Raw genomic sequence first — 17,876 nt, 5'->3', positions numbered from 1 at the left:
TATGGAACATGATCTTTACTTAATATCCTAATGATTTTTGGCATAAAAGAAAAATCGATAATTTTGGCCCATACAGTGTATTTTTGGCTCTCGCTACAAATATACCCATGGTACTTAAGACTGGTTTTGTGGTCCAGGGTCACAAATATCGTAATTTGTGTTCTGAAGATGAACAAAGTTCTTATTGATTTGGAACGACACGAGTAATTAATGACAGAATTTTAATTTTTGGGAGAGCTAATCCTTTAAAGGAACACTCCACTTTTTTTGGAAATAGGCTCATTCTCCAACTCCCCCCGAGTTAATAAGTTGATTTTTACCGTTTTGAAATCCATTCAGCCGTTCTCCTGTTCTGGCGATATCACTTTTAGCATAGCTTAGCATAGATCATTGAATCCTATTAGACCAATAGCATCGCGTTCAAAAATGACCAACGAGTTTCCATATTTGTTGTATTTAAAACTTGACTCTTCTGTAGTTATATCGTGTACTAAGACCGGTGGAAAATGCAAAGCTGCGAGTTTCTAGGCTGATAAGATTAGGAACTACACTTCCATTCCGGCGTAATAGTCAAGGAAGTTTGCTGCCGTAATATGGCCGAAGCAGGCGGAGTATTATCAGAAATGAGTTCCCAGCTAGTTTAGCATTTGCACATGTGGTGCGTGGTATTACTGCTCCTGCTTCGGCCATATTACTGCAGCAAACTTCCTTGACTATTACGCCGGAATGGAAGTGTAGTTCCTAATCTTATCAGCCTAGAAACTCGCAGCTTTGCATTTCCACCGGTCTTAGTACACGATATAACTACAGAAGAGTCAAGTTTTAAATACAACAAATATGGAAACTCGTTGATTATTTTTGAACGCGATGCTATTGGTCTAATAGGATTCAATGATCTATGCTAAGCTATGCTAAAAGTGATATCACCAGAACAGGAGAACGGCTGAATGGATTTCAAAACGGTAAAAATCAACTTATTAACTCGGGGGGAGTTGGAGAATGAGCCCATTTCCAAAAAAAGTGGAGTGTTCCTTTAAAAATACACTAAAGCTTTCTTTTTCTAAAGTGTAAAAAGTTTCATATTCTATCTTAGAAATACTAACTCTTGTTCATGTTTCCTTTTCCATCATTCAGTCCCTCCTTCAATCACTGCTGGATCTGATGGCCCCACAGACATGAAGGTTGTCCTCAGTAAATCTCTGATTTTGGAGTGTGCAGCTGAAGGTCACCCTCCTCCCTCACTGACCTGGCTGAAGGACGGTTCACCGGTGGCTGCAAGAGAGAACCTGCGTGTTATGGACCAGGGCCGCAAACTTGAAATCCTCAGTGCGCTTCCATCTGATGCTGGTCGATATGTATGCGTGGCTACCAGTGTTGCTGGAGAGAGGGAGATCAAATATGACGTCAACGTCTTAGGTACATGCACACGCATTTTTATTCTTGTAGCTATCTATTAAAGGTCAAGAGAAGTCACCTCACCAGGGTGATAAACAAAAGGTACTTTTAAATCTCCAGGCATCTAATCCTTCACATCCTCAGGAATCAGGAACTTCTATGTCTTGTGTTTTTGTGTGCATGAGCCAGACAGATCTTGTCTCGACCTGCACATTGATCTTCCGAACATCTGGACGTCATTACATGCGTCCAACAGACCGCTGCAATCACTCAGCCCATTGCATCATTTGAATGTGATTGCAGGAAATCAACAGCAAAGTGTTTTATGAGCCTATAAACTGGTTAACAACAAATGAAGGAAATGTTTAAAACATTCAGTGAGAACAAAGGTTGATGGTAGAGGCAGCATCCGATGATGTGACCCATGCATGTGGGATCCATCAACTCTCTGTGTTTTCATTATGCATTATTTCAAAGACACAGTGGATTCGTGTATTGTTTGGTTTACGATTCCGGAGATGCTGTAGCGTCTGACCGTAATTTTTGTTTGTGTGTATCCAGTTCCTCCTGTTGTGGATGGGGCCAGTGAAACCACAGATGCTACGGTCATCCTCAACAATATTCTAGAGCTTGAGTGCTACGCTACAGGCACACCTACGCCAACCATCACGTGAGTTCACATGCACATATATTCACACCAGTGGTGTTTTTTGGTAATCAAATGTAAATTCATGTCCCAATCACATTTTCTTGGTTAAATAAACATTACTTATACTATCAGAAAAAGAAAAAAAATATATATTTTATATTTTTACATTAACAATGTAATCAATATTCTATTTATGAAAGCCAAGTATGAATCTCAAGAAGTTAGTGTTTTTAAGCATTTTACATTTATTCCAAATTGATAACTCAAGGCAGTAACAATTTAAACAATATATTTTATTTGTGAACTTATGTTCAGTTATTCTTTTTAATAGTTAACTTTCATTATTTTATTTAAAAAAAAAATGCTTTTCTTACTTTGATTTTTTTGTCTTGTTTCCAAGCAAAATATCTAAAAATTCTTAAATCAAGAAGGATTTTCTCGACAAGTAAAAATTATTTTCTTGTTTTCAGAAAAAAACAAGTCAAAATTAAGTGAGTTTTTGCTTAGAACAAGTAAAATAATTAGCCAATGGGGTAAGCAAAAAAAAATCATATTTTATACAGAAAACAAGATAAATTTTTTTGGAAGGTTATTTTGCTTGTTTCAAGCAAAAACGGACTTAATGTTAACTTGAATTTTGAGAAGAAACAAGAATTTTTAGATATTTTGACAGGAAACAAGACAAAAAATCGAAGTAAGAAAAACATTTTTTGCAGTGCAGTCATCAGAGCTTGGTAAATATGGGTCACAGATGCGAAAATTTACTTTAAATTTCACCAAGCTGATTACTCACTAAAAACTCCCACAGATCATGTTTTTGTGCTATTTTAAGTCCTATTTTGACGTAACAACGTGGTTATATCAAACTGTGTTATCTAAAAGTTGTTTACTTACTTTTTAAATTAGGATTCCCACTAACGTCATTATATTGTTCATTAAGACTGATTTGTGAACGAGGAACGTGCATAGACTAGGGATGTTAACCGATGACCGTTTGACCGGTGGTTGACCGTATCAACGTTAACCGGTCAAAGTTGTCAGTAGTCGGTTAAAAAAAAAAGTGATATCTAAATTAGGCTATTATAGACAGTGGACTATACGCTACTACAGTTAGCCATCTCATTCCTCATCTTTTTGTGTTAAGTGAACAAATTATCCCTCACACTCAATTTTTCATAACTTGCCTGTTTGTACTTAATAAACCAATAAAAACATTTGGCGCGAGGTCACAGTGTTTGGGTTCGCGCGCTCACAAGGTTTGCGAAAAGTAAAGGCAACAGGCTAAAACACTCGAGGTTAGAGCCAGGGCAGACGACAGGATGAAGCGTGCAAAGAAAAGTAGTGTGTGTGGGACCATTTCACCAAAAAGAATGAGACAGATGTAAGTTGTGATACAGTGCTTAAATATAGTAGCAACACATCTACTATGATGTATCACCTGAAAACGCGACACCCGCAAGCCTCTTCGGGTGAGAAAGGTAGCCAAAGCCAACCTACCGTGTCATCTATGCTAGCAGGTAGGAAATGTGAAATGGAAGGAAATGAGCCGTGGCAATGTTTCAAATGAGCTTCTAACCTAGACAAACGCCTTTATTTTCAAAGCGATCACCTTGTACCCAAACCATTTGAAACTATAACAACAAGCTCTTCGGCGCCGCGTTTGCGGGACTCATGTTTCGCGCTGTAGGGGATTTTAAAAAAAAGTGACGTGAGTGGCAGTGTGTGTGTGTGTGTGTGTGTGTGCGCGGGAGGCAGAGCGGCAGAGAGATGCGACAGAGTTGCGAAATTGCAGGCGCGGCTCGAAATGGCTGTTATTTCAAATAGCGTACCATATTTTAAACTAATCGGTTAACCGGTTTCAACCGGCTAATGAGGCTCGGTGGTCGGTCAAGAAATTTTTTAGTTTTCGCCATCCCTAGCATAGACACAAGAGGCAGGATTTATCAAATGAACCAATCACAGCTGAACATAACCAGTCATATCCTCTCACGTGACTTCCCTCATTCATTCTCAATTACCCCCCAACAAACTCCCTGCACGCTTTAGGAAGTCTGTTAAAACTCTGTGGGCTCAGGGGAGGCGCGAGAGATGTGGACTCCATCTGTAACTTTACCTGCAGGTGTCACAATTAGACAATGTCTCTTTAGAAAAACAAGTGATTTTTATTTTTAATTTTGTAATACTGCCATTGTTTTATTTTTGTACTACACATTTTTTTTCTCCAATTATGCAATATTTTGAGGAGACTCTCTTACCTCCTCAGAGGAAGTGCCCTTGATTCATACATACGCAGAACTGAAAAGTCACTCTGTCTTTCTCTCTGAAGGTGGCTGAAGGATGGCGTGCCGGTGAGACAAGGCGAAGGGGTGCGGATAACTTCAAACGGCCGTCGATTGGTCATCTCACGTGCTCAGGTGTCTGATACAGCACTTTTTCACTGTATAGCGACAAACGAGGCTGGAGAACAAGAGAGAGAGTTTAAAGTATCTGTACATGGTAATTGATCATTTCATATTTTCATTTAACATTTTTATTCCTTGCTAATGTTTGTGTTTGATGTTTGCCTCATCTGCTCACAGAGGGAAGGGCAAAGGTGAAGTTTTTTAAGTTCCTTTAAATTGCAGATGCATTTCAGGTACTTTTATGATCAAATTTAATTGTTTGATTCTTTAATATTTGTCAGTCCCCCCAACTATCCGTTCCACCGGTCCAGCTGAGAAGTCTGTGGTTCTCCATACATCAATCAGCCTCCAGTGTGTGGTCAGTGGAATTCCACCTCCCAGCATCACATGGCTCAAAGATGGGCGTCCTGTGGACACCACACAAGAATTTCTGAAGGTCAGACTTTGAAGCACAAAGTAACAAGTGTTTGAAAAGGTTTACATAACCACATATGTGACCCTGCACCTCAAAACCAGTCATAAGTAGCACGGGTATATTTGTAGCAATAGCCAAAAATACACTGTATGAGTCAAAATGATTGATTTTTCTTTTATGCCAAAAAATTATTAGGATATAAAGTAAAGATCATGTTCCATGAAGATATTTTGTACATTTCTGATGTAAAAGTCAATACATCAAAACTTATTTTTTTATTTGTAATATGCATTACTAAGAACTTCATTTCGAAAACTTTAAAGGCAATTTTCTCAATATTTAGATTTTTTGCACCCTCAGATTCCAAATTTTCTTTTATATAGTTGTTTCTCAGCCAAATATTGTCCTATCCTAACAAACCATACATCAATGGAAATCTCATTTATTCAGCTTTTTTCATGTTTAAATCTCAATTTCAAAAAAGTTGACCCTTATAACTTATGGTTTAACTTATGGTCATCTCCTCTCTCTTTTTATCTCTCTGTCTGGTATGTAGCTGGAATCCGCAGGCAGGGTTTTGCACATAAAGAAAGCCAGACTGGAGGATGCAGGAAAATATACGTGTGTGGCAACCAATGCAGCAGGAGAAGCACAACAGCACATTCGCCTCAATGTGCATGGTAAGAAATATACCTGCTGTCACAGGTGTGGTAACTTAGATAAACAGCTGTAGTTAAACTACAAAAAAAATTAACTATATGGCAGTATTTTTTTTAATTTTTAAATGTAACATTTTTTGTAAATGAATTAGGTCAGACAATCCTTAACACACATTTCAGTAAATAAGTATGTGTATGTGTTTTATAGAACCTCCCAGCATCCAGTATGCTGGAGAGATGCTCAATGAAACCATCCTTGCTGGCTTTCAAATTCAGCTGAAGTGTAAGGCAACAGGAAGTCCTTTGCCAGGTGAGTCATACTACATTTCCTCTTGTTTTGAGGGCAATATTACATTTTAACTGGCTATTAATACTTTACAAACATACACGTGGTGTAGTTTCATCTCTCATGCCTTTTCTGCTGCAGCTGTGACGTGGTATAAAGATGGCCGTCCACTGACCAGCGCTGCAGGAGTTAACATTCTGAGCAGAGGTCAGGTGCTAGAGATTGACCGTGCGCAGGTGTCAGATGCTGGCCTCTACAAATGCGTGGCCATAAATGTGGCTGGCAACACTGAACTCACATACAGTCTGCAGGTGTATGGTGAGTGTGTGTTTTTTTTTCCTCCTAAACAACCTTTCAGTCAAGTTTCAGTCAGAAAGCTTTTCTTAAAATACTTATTTTTTTGGTTATGAATGTATAACACTCTTTGTTTGTTTCCATTAGTTCCTCCTTCTATTTCCAGTAAAGGAGGAATGAAAACAGTGGTGGTGAATGACCCAGTCAGGTTAGAGTGTGAAGCCTCAGGAGTTCCTGTGCCTAGCCTTACTTGGCTCAAAGAAGGCAGCCCAGTCTCCAGCTTTTCAGATGGCATCCAGGTGTGTATGTGTGGGAGTTTGGATGCTGTTGTGCATATATAGCCATATATATTTACTAAACTTTGCTTAAAAGTTTTGAACAGGCCAAATCAGTTTTCAATTTCCTCTTTTGTTAGGTATTGTCAGGTGGCAGGGTGTTGTCGTTTGTAAGTGCACAGGTCAGTGACACAGGTCATTACACTTGTGTTGCTGTGAATGCAGGTGGAGAACAGCACAAAGAATATGACCTACTTGTGTACGGTGAGCACAGAAGACACACTCACTCCTAAACCTGATTCAGTTTTGATTCTTTTGAAATTTCTGATCAAAAATCCTGAAAGAATGTATCATGGTTTCTACAAAATGTTAAGCAGCACAACTATTTTCAACATTGATAATAGTAAGTAATGTTTTATGAGCACCAAATCACATTATTGGAATGATTTCTGAAGGATCATGTGATACTGAAGACTGGAGTAATGATGCTGAAAATTCTGCTTTGCCATCCCAGGAATAAATTAGGTTTTAAAGTAGATTAAAATAAAAAAAGTTACTGTAAATTGTAATGATACACTATTGATTACTGTTTTCACTGTATTTTTAAAATGCAGCCTTGATGAGCATAAGACACTTCATTAAAAGAAATCATACAGACCCCAAACTCAAAACACAAGTGTTAATCTGTGTGCGTCTGTGTCCTTCAGTGCCGCCCAACATTATGGGTGAGGAGGTGAACCAAACAGTTCTGATGGGTCAGTCAGTCCAGCTGCATTGTCAAAGTGATGCCATCCCTCCACCTGCATTGAGCTGGCGGAAAGACGGTCGACCGCTATATAGAAAACCAGGTTTGAGCCTGTCAGAGGACAGCAGCTTGCTAAAGGTACAGAACATCCATCAGACTGTAAACTGCCTGAAATATTTGACCTGGGCCAGTAAGCAAAAACCTGTCAACCGCCCAACCTGCAACACCCCAGCATTACAGTTTGGGTGTAAAAACCGTGTCTAAATGGTTTGAATTTGGCCTATTTGTAGGTTAAATGAGTTTCTTCATGCTGTGCCACAATAGCAAGTGAAAGGCATCTTGGATTGTTGTCCGTCTATTTTAAGAACACTAAGATGGTATTGATTTGATAATTGTTTTGTGTTTGCAGATTAACAGTGCTCAGGTCCAGGACACAGGCAGGTACACGTGTGAGGCAACCAATGTGGCAGGAAAAACAGAAAAGCATTATAACCTGAATGTGTGGGGTGAGTGCTGAAAATATGTTAAAATATAAACTCTCAACCCGAGTCAGATTTATAATGTAAACTGTTTTACTTTTTCCCTCTGTTATTTGTTTTCCCCCAGTTTCTCCCAGTATTCGTGGATCTGATGAGGTGTCTCTTCTGACTGTGATTGAGGGCGGCCTCATCACGCTTGTGTGTGAGTCCAGTGGGATCCCTCCTCCCAGTCTCACCTGGAAGAAAGATGGTGAGACTTAGCATGACTTTTCACTATCCTCATCCTATTTAGTAATTGTCAACCTTATACTTGTATAATTAGTCAAATAATTAGTGATCCTTAAGGTATTTGAATACACACTTAACCCTAAGTTTATTAATTATTGTGTGTGTGTCTTAGGCTCAGAGCTAAAGGGAGACTCTCGTGTGCGTGTTCTCTCTGGTGGGCGTCAGCTGCAGATTTCCAGTGCTGAGAAGGCAGATGCTTCCTCTTACACCTGTCTGGCCTCCAGTACAGCTGGCAGTGCAATGAAAGAGTACAATCTGCAAGTTTATGGTACTTCTGTTTCTCTCACATTATTCATTACAGGCATTAACATTCAAACTAGGACTGGAAGATCAATAGATATTGTTATATTAATATTAAACTTTTGAGTAATTTTAAATATACATTATCTGCATATTCAGTTTGAATTAGCGGCACAGTGTCGTCTACTTCACATGCTTAAAGGGTTAGTTCACCCAAAACAGAAAATACTGTCATAAATTACTGACGCTTATGTCTTTCCAAATCCGTAAGATCTTCAGAACACAAATTAAGATATTTTTGATGAAATCCGAGAGCTTTCTGACCCTGCATAGACACCAATGCAACTGACACATTCAAGGCACAGAAAGGTAGTAAGGACATAGTTAAAATAGTTAATGTGACATCAATATTTTTGTGCACAAAGAAAGTAAAAATAGCGAGTATATTCAATCATTTTTTTCTCTTCCGTGGCAGTGCGTGATTCGCGTTTACACATGCGTTTGGTGTTGCAAGGAGCTGAGATATTGAACTAATTATGACATAAATATATTACTGTTATCTTATAAAATGTACTTCTCAACTGTAATAATAATACCAAATATACAGTTTCTTAAACAGTACATCTCCCTTCCTTTATTCTAAACAGTTCGTCCCTCCATCAGCTCCTCAGCTCAGGATGAGGAGACAGTGACACGAGGTGGAGATATCACGCTGCAGTGTGAGGCAGATGGGGTCCCCAGACCTGCCATTTCATGGATGAAGGACGGTAGACCCTTGAGCACTGGCCGCAGGGCTCAAATACTTAATGAAGGCAGACTTTTACGCATCCAGGATGCTCAAGTGGCAGACACTGGACGATACACCTGTATCGCTGTCAATGTGGCAGGACAGGCTGACAGGAAATATGACGTCAATGTTCATGGTGAGAAAAATAGTCAAACGTTTGTTTCCTTTTATGTAGTTTTTCTCCACCATTCTCACCATTTCTCAGGCTTTATTGTCCCAAAGCGGCATCCATTTAATACATTTTAATAAAAATTATAATTTACACTCAATACGTTATTATTGCATACTGTTTTGTAATGTACTACAATACTGAGGTGCATATACAGTTATATACAGTATCTGCAAAATGTTAATTATTTTACCAAAATAAGAGGGATCATACAAAATGCACGTTATTTTTTATTTAGTACTGACCTGAAAAAGACATTTCACATAAAAGACATTACATGTAGTCCACAAGAGAAAATAATAGTTGAATTTATAAAAATGACCCGGTTCAAAAGTTTACATACACTTGAATCTTAATACTTAATACAGAAGGCAAAATAAGTAAAAATCTCCAAAAGTTTTAATGCATTGTGTCTGAAGCATCAGTAAGCATTTGATCCCTCTATAATAGTTGAATATGAGTCCCTTAGTTGTCCTCAGTGTGAAATGATGGATCTCAAAATCATACAGTTATCATTGGAAAGGGTTCAAATACACAAAAATGCTAAAAAACCAAAGAATTTGTGCGACCTGAAGGTTTTTTTTTTTAAGAAAAGTGGGCAGTTTAACTGTTCAGGACAAACAAGGGACTCATGAACAACTAATCACCAAACAAAAAAAACAGCTGTGGATCATTCAGGTAACATTTAGTAGCATAAATAGCCTCTAACTACTATTATTGCAAAGAAAATACTCCTATTTTTACATAGTGTAAAAAAGAATTTATTGCTATTTGCACTTAGTGTAAATCTATCGCTGTTTTCAGGTGCTGCCTTTTTTGTCATTCATATATTATATTTACATTTAATGTGTATCATCTCTTCAGTTCCTCCCACCATCATCGGACAGACGCAGTTGCCTGAGAACGTGAGTGTTGTTGTGAAGAACCCAGTCGTTCTCACTTGTGAAGCTTCTGGAATGCCACCGCCATCCATCACCTGGCTCAAAGATGGCCAGCCGATTGGCGCGTCTAGCTCTGTTCGGGTCATCTCAGGTACTTCTCAAATTCTTCTTTAAAGAATACATTTGTCATGATCCAAAAAGTCTACACCACTGAGTCTACGTAAAGTGCCCAGTACCAGTTATAGGATTAGGTTAACCAGGTGTAATAACTCAAGTGGGTGCAATGAGATAGCTACAGTAAGCAGCCAAACACCACAGATCAGTAGTTAACTGAAAAGAAAAACAGCTAGACAGATGTTCTTGTATTTGAACATGCAAAGGCTCTCCATTAACGGCTTCCAGTGTAAACAGAGAATGATCCTCCGCCAGCAGCAAGTATGAGGCACATCCATCATTGTAACCTCAGACGTCATAAACCACCGGAGGTCACCTGTGCAAAATGAACCACATTGTAAATGAATCCGTGCTGAGTTTTTCTGAGACTGTCTATCTGCATGCCACAGACAAAATACAAAGGTGGACAGAAAACAGGACCAGGATATATAGGATAGGCACTTACTCACATTCACAAGTGTTGATAGTCTCATCCAATTAAGCTCATCCACAGATACTGTATATAATTTCTGGCTGACCACAAACTTCTTTCCTCATTATAAGAGAAAAGGAAAGGACACCAGGGCAGAAAAGAAAGTTGCATATTTGTTCAGGTGATCATCTTTGCTCTCTCCTAGGGAGTGATAATTACTTGTTTAAAGAGTGAAAATGGGAGGTTTGACTTGTTGACGGGTTAAGCTCTGTTTGAACAGCTGTTAGCTTGAGGTCTCTCGTTTCATACCAAACAATAGGGACATTTATGAAGCCTGTTTTTCTGAGACAAAGTGAAACTTATTCGTTTTGCAGATGCATCTCTCCTCTGAGTAAATCTCACATTCTTGATTTATAGCTGATTAAGTAATTCCCTAAGAGAAGTATACCCGGCCTATGCTTTTAACTCAATGTGCAGAAATCATTCTGTCATTCAGCCATCTGTGAGTCTAATATATTTCTGTAATCATCTCAGGTGGACGAGGCCTGCGTTTGATGCATGCCGCAAGTGAGGATGCTGGGAGATACACCTGCATCGTGTCCAATTCTGCAGGAGAGGAGAGGAAAAGTTTAGACCTAAACGTCTTGGGTAATATAGCACTATACATTGGACAGTTTTAAAAACTGAACACAGCTTTTATGAATTCAAAGCCTAAATACAATTGCCAGAAATCGACAGCTAAAGTAAGGATATACAGTTGAAGTCAAAAGTTTACATACACCTTGCAAAATCTGCAAAATGTTGGTTATTTTACCAAAAAAAGAGGGATCATACAAAATGCATGTTATTTTTTTATTTAGTATTGACCTGAATAAGTTATTTCACATAAAATACGTAAACATATAGTCCACAAGAGAAAATAATATTTGAATTTATAAAAATAACCCTGTTCAAAAGTTTAAAGCTTTGATTCTTAATACTTTGTGGTTACCTGAATGATCCACAGCTGTTTTTTTTTTTTGTTTTTTTTAGTGATGTTTGTTTTTATGAGTCTCTTGTTTGTCCTGAATTGTTAAATTGCCCACTGTTCTTTAGAAAAATCCTTTTCAAACCTTTTCAGCATTTTTGTGTATTTAAACCCTTTTCATAAATGACTGTATGATTCTGAGATCCATCTTTTCACACGGTGGACAACTGAGGAACTCATATGCAACTATTACAGTAGGTTCAAACGCTCACTGATGCTTCAAAAGGAAACACAATGTATTAAACTAATAAAAACTTTGAAGATCAGTTTAAATTTAACTTCTTCTGGAAAACATGTAAGTATCTTCTGTAGGTTCTGAAGGGCAGTACTAAATGAAAAAAAAATATTATATTCAGGCAAAATAAGAAAAATGTACACATCTTCATTCTGTTCAAAAGTTTTTACCCCCATCTCTTAATGCATTGTGTTTCCTTCTGGAGCATCAGTTAGCGTTTAAACCTTCTGTAATAGTTGTATTTGAGTCCCTCAGTTGTCCTGAGTGTTAAAAGATGGATCTCAAAATCATACAGTTATTGTTGAAAGGGTTCAAATACACAAAAAAGCTGGAAAACCAAAGAATTTGTGGAACCTGAAAGTTTTTTCTAAAGAACAGCAGTTAGTTAGTACAAACAAGGAACTCATAAACAACTATCACTAAACAAAAAAACAGCTGTGGATCATTCAGTTTATATATTAATAATGAAGTGTATGTAAACGTTTGACTTCAAATGTATTTTCATCTTTATTCTGTCAACCTCAGTGCCACCCAGCATTGTAAACGAAGGCACAGTGGAAGATGTGAAAGTGAAAGAGAGACAGAACATCATCTTGGCCTGTGAGGTCACTGGTAAGTGACAGGAACCACAAGATTACCTTGCATCCTATCTTTTGTGTTTATCTCTTACCTCTTGTTGACCAACTTTTTGGGTGGTCTAGGTAATCCAGTGCCAGAGATCACATGGTTAAAGGATGGTCAACCACTGCCTAGTGACTCAAGGCTGCAAGTGATGTCAAATGGGCGCTTCCTGCAGATCAGCGGATCACAGGTGGCCGACACTGGCAGGTATAGCTGCCTGGCCTCTAACAGTGCTGGAGACAGAAGCAGACACTTCAACCTTAATGTGTTAGGTATGTATAGGCAGGAGGAATTAAAATGTCTTTTGTGGTCTTGTGTGAACCTAGTTATGTTTCTGTCCCCAGTTTCTCCCACCATCGCTGGTTCTGGTCCAGAAGGTTCAGCTGAAGAGGTTACTGTGACACTGAATAGTCCAACCTCTCTTGTTTGCGAAGCCCAGTCGTACCCCCCTGCCATCATCACCTGGCTTAAAGACGGCACACCCTTTGAATCCAGCCGCAACGTCAGGGTACTTCCAGGTCAGATCTCAACTCTTCACATGGATTTTTATATAAAGTAATTGCTTCGAAGCAAGATTAAATGACTGCTGTATGCTTTTTTATCTAATTTCTGCTTCATATATATTTGTGACAGGTGGTCGGACTTTACAGATCTTGAATGCTAAGGAAGAGGATGCTGGGAGATATACATGTGTGGCAACTAATGAGGCTGGAGAGACACTCAAGAACTATGAAGTCAAAGTTTTCGGTGTGTGAGAACTGATCTACATCGCCACCTTTTGGCGTAAAGGAATATAACACTTCTTGTGTGTCAGTTACCTGTAACCTTTTTATGTATGTTCCTTTCTCGCAGTCCCTCCAGTTATCAATAAAAATGACATCCCCGGAGAGAGTCTGTCTCCTAAAGAGGTGAAAATAAAAGTTAACAACACCCTTACACTGGAGTGTGAGGCTCAGGCTATTCCAACACCCACGTTGGTGTGGTACAAAGATGGCCAGGTGAAAAACACATTCAGTATATAAAAACTATGCTGTTTTTAAACTCTGATGGGAATATTAAGTTTTTACTGTACTCTGTTTCTCTTTCTCTCTCTCTGCAGATCCTGAAAGCAGATGGTCACCTCACTATCACAGCAAACGGTCGTATTGTTCAGATTAAACACACTCAGGTGTCTGATACAGGTCGTTACACCTGTGTAGCCACCAACATCGCTGGAGAAGATGAGAAGGACTTTGATGTAAATATACAAGGTGAACAGGGTTTTACAAGTTCAGAATGCAGAATTAAATAGTCTATGTACACACTACTGTCCAAATATGTATATGTACATCCTACCACCCTACATTTTTTAACACTTTTCTTTAGCAGTGGCACATTACATTAATCAAAGATGACTCACAGTAAAGACATTTATAATGCTACAAAAGATTTCTGTTTTGAATAAATGCTATTCTTTTACATTTTTCATCAAAAAATGTATGACGGTTTACACAAAAATATCAAGCAGAACAGCGGTTTGAACATTGATGATAATAAGAAATGTTTTAGCACCAAATCAGAATGTTAGAATGATTTCTGAAGAATCGTGATACTGACGACTGGAATAATGTCTCAGGAATAAATGACATTTCAAAATATACAAAAATTTAAAGCATTTTTTTAACATTTAAACAATATTTTTGATCAAATAAACAGCCTTGGTTAGCATGAGAGTCTTTTTTTTTTGTGAAATCGTTGTGTAGGTACATACAATTAGACAAAAAGGTTTGAGAAACACCAACTTTAAGGAGCATGTCTCCTCCTAGTGGCTGCTTTATATATATTATCGTCTGGATCTCATTTTCAGCTTGTTTTAAACCTTTTATCTGTGGATTTATACCCTAATCTTCAGGCTTTATCCCTGTCTATAATCATAAAATCCTGTCTGTGTCTCAGTTCCCCCTAGTTTCCGAGGCTTTGGAGACTCTGTCCCTGGTAATAATGGAGATGTGAAGGATGTGATTCTTAATAATCCCATCTCCCTATACTGTGAGACCAACGCCGTACCCCCTCCCATTCTCACCTGGTACAAAGACGGACACCTGCTGACTTCTAATGACAAAGTACTCATCCTACCAGGTGAGTGTTTAAATAGCAACTTTTTAATAATATAGCATGGCAAAATAATTAGTTTGATATATTAATGTATTGGTACTATGTTCTGTATGAGTTTATATAAGAATTTAATATGTTTTCATGTCACTATTTCCTACACAGGTGGAAGAGTCCTCCAGATCCCTCGAGCCCAAATGGATGATTCTGGGAGATATACTTGTGTGGCTGTGAATGAAGCTGGAGAAGACTCAATTCAGTATGATGTTAGAGTGTTGTGTGAGTCCTGAGTGTTAACCTTTCTTTCTTAAATGCTAAACAGTACAAACTATTGTGTATGTTTACAAATGTGTGTCTGTTTTTATCTGTTCTCTTGAATTTTGATAGTACCGCCCTCAATCCGTGGAGCTGATGGTGACCTTCCTGATGAGATCACAGTGTTGGTAAGCAAGACCACATTATTGGAGTGTCAGGTGGATGGCAGTCCCACTCCTAAAATCAGCTGGATCAAAGACAGTCAACCCCTTACCCCAGACAGCACACACAAACTTCTGTCTAATGGCAGGACACTGCAGGTGAGAGACAAACCATCTGTGATGCAAATATTCAATATATTCAATAATAAGATTTTTTTTAACAAAATAATTAATATGTTTTTTTGTGTGTGTGTGTGTGTGTGTGTGTGTGTGTGTGTGTGTGTGTGTTACAGATTTTAAATGCACAGGTGACAGATACAGGGCGTTATGTGTGTGTGGCTCAAAACTTAGCTGGAACAGCAGAGAAGTCCTTCAACCTCCATGTGCATGGTGAGTTGTCTTTGAACAAAAAAATTAAATTTAGTCCAAATTACCCTCTTTTCCTACCAGTTTACTGCTGAGGTTGTGTTGCTGTTGGAGTCACATTTAGATTTATTATACCTTTAAATTTTTTAATGCGTTTAAGGTCTACATTTTCATCTATAATATGACTTTTTCAACTAATTATTAGTGACGTCTTTGTTTGTGTTTGTTATCAGTTTCTCCCTCCATTGTGGGCATCAGGGAGGAGAATGTGACAGTGGTGGTGAATAACTTCATATCTCTAAACTGTGAGGCCACTGGATTCCCGCCTCCCACCCTCAGCTGGTTCAAAGACAGAAAACCTGTACAGGCCAGCAGCAATGCACTCATAATGCCAGGTACACATGCACACAAATATGCTTATTCACACATATTAAACATCGATCGCCTTTCCTCTACTCCACCTCTTACTCTCATTCTCTGTCTCTAGGTGGTCGTACTCTCCAGATCCTGAAAGCAAAGATGTCTGATGGTGGGAAATACAGCTGTGTGGCCATCAACCAAGCAGGAGAAGCCCAGAAACTCATTTATCTTACAGTATATGGTTAGTGTGCTGGGTTTGTGTTTATATTTGCTTGTTATGAACCTGTAGTAAAGCATGTTTCTGTAAAAAGGTTAAGAAAATACTTGGTGGAGCAAGGCAGACCATTTTAATTTTAATATGGCAAACTAAATCACTGATCTAAATTTCTGATGTCTGGTTTCTCAGTTCCCCCTAGTATCAGACACAGCAGTGGGGATCTTCCAGTGGTGTTAAATGTCCAAGTGGGCAAATCCGTTACTCTGGAGTGTGAATCTAATGCAGTGCCTCCTCCCATTATTACCTGGTACAAGAATGGACGTCCCATCACTGAGACTGCCAACCTGCGCATACTGGCTGATGGACAGATGCTGGAACTGAAAGAAACAGAGGTGTGTATGAGAAGATTAGCAGGCCGTAGCTTCAGATGCCATAGCCATAGCTTTAGGTTGGTGGTGAGTTTTGTAACTGTACACTGCCATTCAAAAGTTTGGGATTAGTAAGATTTTTATTGTTTTTTTTTAAAGAATTCTCTTCAAGGCTGCTTTTATAAAAATACAGAAAAAAATGGTAATATTGTGAAATATTATTATAGTTTAAAAAAATGGTTTTCTTTCTGGATTTAAATATTTAAAATAAAAATTATTTCTGTGATGCAAAGCAGAATTTTCATCAGCCGTTACTCCAGTATTCAGTGTCACATGATCCTTTAGAAACCATTCTAATATGCCGATTTATTATCAATGTTTGATAATAACATTTGTGCCACTTATTATTTTTTTCGAATCTGTGATTTATTTTTTTCAGGATTCTTTGATGAATAAAACATTAAAAAGAACAGCATTTATTCAAAATTTAGAAATCTTAGAAGTCTTTGCTATCGCTTTTTTTAAATTAATTTAACACATATTTGGTGAATGAAAGTATTGATTTCGTTAAAAAAAAGAAAGAATAAAAATGTACTGTTAAAAAACTTTTAAATGGTAGTTTATATTGCTACAAAATATTTCTGTTTTAAATAAGTGCTGTTCTCTTTTACTTTTTCTTTATTAAAGAATTCTGAAAAAAGTATAACAGGTTTCAACAAAATATTACGCAGCACAACTGTTTTCAACACTGATAAAAAAAAAACAGCATTAGAATGATTTCTGAAGGATCATGTGACACTGAAGACTGGGGTAGTGATGCTGAAAATTCCACTTTGCATCACAGGAATAAATTTAATTGTAAAATATGTTTACATAGTAAACAGTTTTTGGGGGGATTTTTGATCAAATAAATGCAGCCTTGATGAGCATAAGAAACTACAAAAAAACCATTACAAATCTTACTGATCCCAAAATGTTGAATGGCAGTGTATGTACAAGCACCACCTACATTACATTCACCAGAAATATAGATACAAATATTTCTTTGAAGAACTATAAATGTCTCTTTCTCTCTGTCAGGTGTCAGATACAGGCCAATATGTCTGTAAGGCCACAAACATAGCAGGTCAAGTGGACAAGAACTTCCATCTCAACATACACGGTAAGAAACAAACAGAAATTGTTATTTACATTTTAAATATATAAATAATTAATAAATTGATAAATTGATACATACATTTTGTAACAATATAAAAGTATTTACTGTTATTTACGGTCATTTTAATGCATCCCTGCTGAATAAAAGAAAAAAAAAAACGAACTGACCCTAAGCTTTTGAACGGTATATATAAGACTTTGACATTATGGTATTGTTTAGCCTAATACTGTTTTTGTTAAGTCTCTCTGCGCTCTTTGTGCAGTTCCCCCACGGCTGGATGGCCCAGCAGTAGAGCGTGTGGTGGAAACCATCAGTAATCCCGTCACTTTCGCCTGTGATGCAACAGGAATCCCTCCTCCCTCGCTCACCTGGTTGAAGAACGGCAGAGTGATTGGTGAGATAGACAATCTACAACTTTCTTAAACTTTACATTTCTTTTAAAGGTAACTTATGCTTGTTTTTTATT

The 17,876-nt window shown here is 37.9% G+C and overlaps 1 protein-coding gene across 1 annotated transcript in view; it reads left to right on the top strand.

Annotated features, from left to right (window-relative positions):
* Positions 1-17,876, top strand: part of hmcn1 (hemicentin 1) — a 105,343-nt gene that overhangs the window by 64,239 nt on the left and 23,228 nt on the right. The window contains exons 32-62 of the mRNA XM_073852725.1: positions 1,135-1,416; positions 1,957-2,065; positions 4,371-4,540; positions 4,728-4,882; positions 5,418-5,541; positions 5,729-5,830; positions 5,948-6,124; positions 6,248-6,399; positions 6,516-6,639; positions 7,083-7,258; positions 7,530-7,626; positions 7,727-7,849; positions 8,000-8,155; positions 8,775-9,050; positions 9,948-10,115; positions 11,085-11,198; positions 12,338-12,424; positions 12,514-12,705; positions 12,778-12,951; positions 13,067-13,180; positions 13,286-13,431; positions 13,533-13,683; positions 14,369-14,551; positions 14,690-14,803; positions 14,912-15,099; positions 15,234-15,330; positions 15,540-15,701; positions 15,794-15,907; positions 16,073-16,275; positions 17,332-17,413; positions 17,673-17,804. Of these exons, the coding sequence (XP_073708826.1) occupies positions 1,135-1,416; positions 1,957-2,065; positions 4,371-4,540; positions 4,728-4,882; positions 5,418-5,541; positions 5,729-5,830; positions 5,948-6,124; positions 6,248-6,399; positions 6,516-6,639; positions 7,083-7,258; positions 7,530-7,626; positions 7,727-7,849; positions 8,000-8,155; positions 8,775-9,050; positions 9,948-10,115; positions 11,085-11,198; positions 12,338-12,424; positions 12,514-12,705; positions 12,778-12,951; positions 13,067-13,180; positions 13,286-13,431; positions 13,533-13,683; positions 14,369-14,551; positions 14,690-14,803; positions 14,912-15,099; positions 15,234-15,330; positions 15,540-15,701; positions 15,794-15,907; positions 16,073-16,275; positions 17,332-17,413; positions 17,673-17,804 (4,644 nt within the window). The remainder of the gene's footprint in view (positions 1-1,134; positions 1,417-1,956; positions 2,066-4,370; positions 4,541-4,727; positions 4,883-5,417; positions 5,542-5,728; positions 5,831-5,947; positions 6,125-6,247; positions 6,400-6,515; positions 6,640-7,082; positions 7,259-7,529; positions 7,627-7,726; positions 7,850-7,999; positions 8,156-8,774; positions 9,051-9,947; positions 10,116-11,084; positions 11,199-12,337; positions 12,425-12,513; positions 12,706-12,777; positions 12,952-13,066; positions 13,181-13,285; positions 13,432-13,532; positions 13,684-14,368; positions 14,552-14,689; positions 14,804-14,911; positions 15,100-15,233; positions 15,331-15,539; positions 15,702-15,793; positions 15,908-16,072; positions 16,276-17,331; positions 17,414-17,672; positions 17,805-17,876) is intronic.

The sequence above is a fragment of the Garra rufa genome, chromosome 13 (assembly GCF_049309525.1).
Source record: "Garra rufa chromosome 13, GarRuf1.0, whole genome shotgun sequence".
NCBI classification, from domain to species: Eukaryota; Metazoa; Chordata; class Actinopteri; order Cypriniformes; family Cyprinidae; genus Garra; species Garra rufa.
This window is presented reverse-complemented; position numbering and strand designations above follow the sequence as displayed.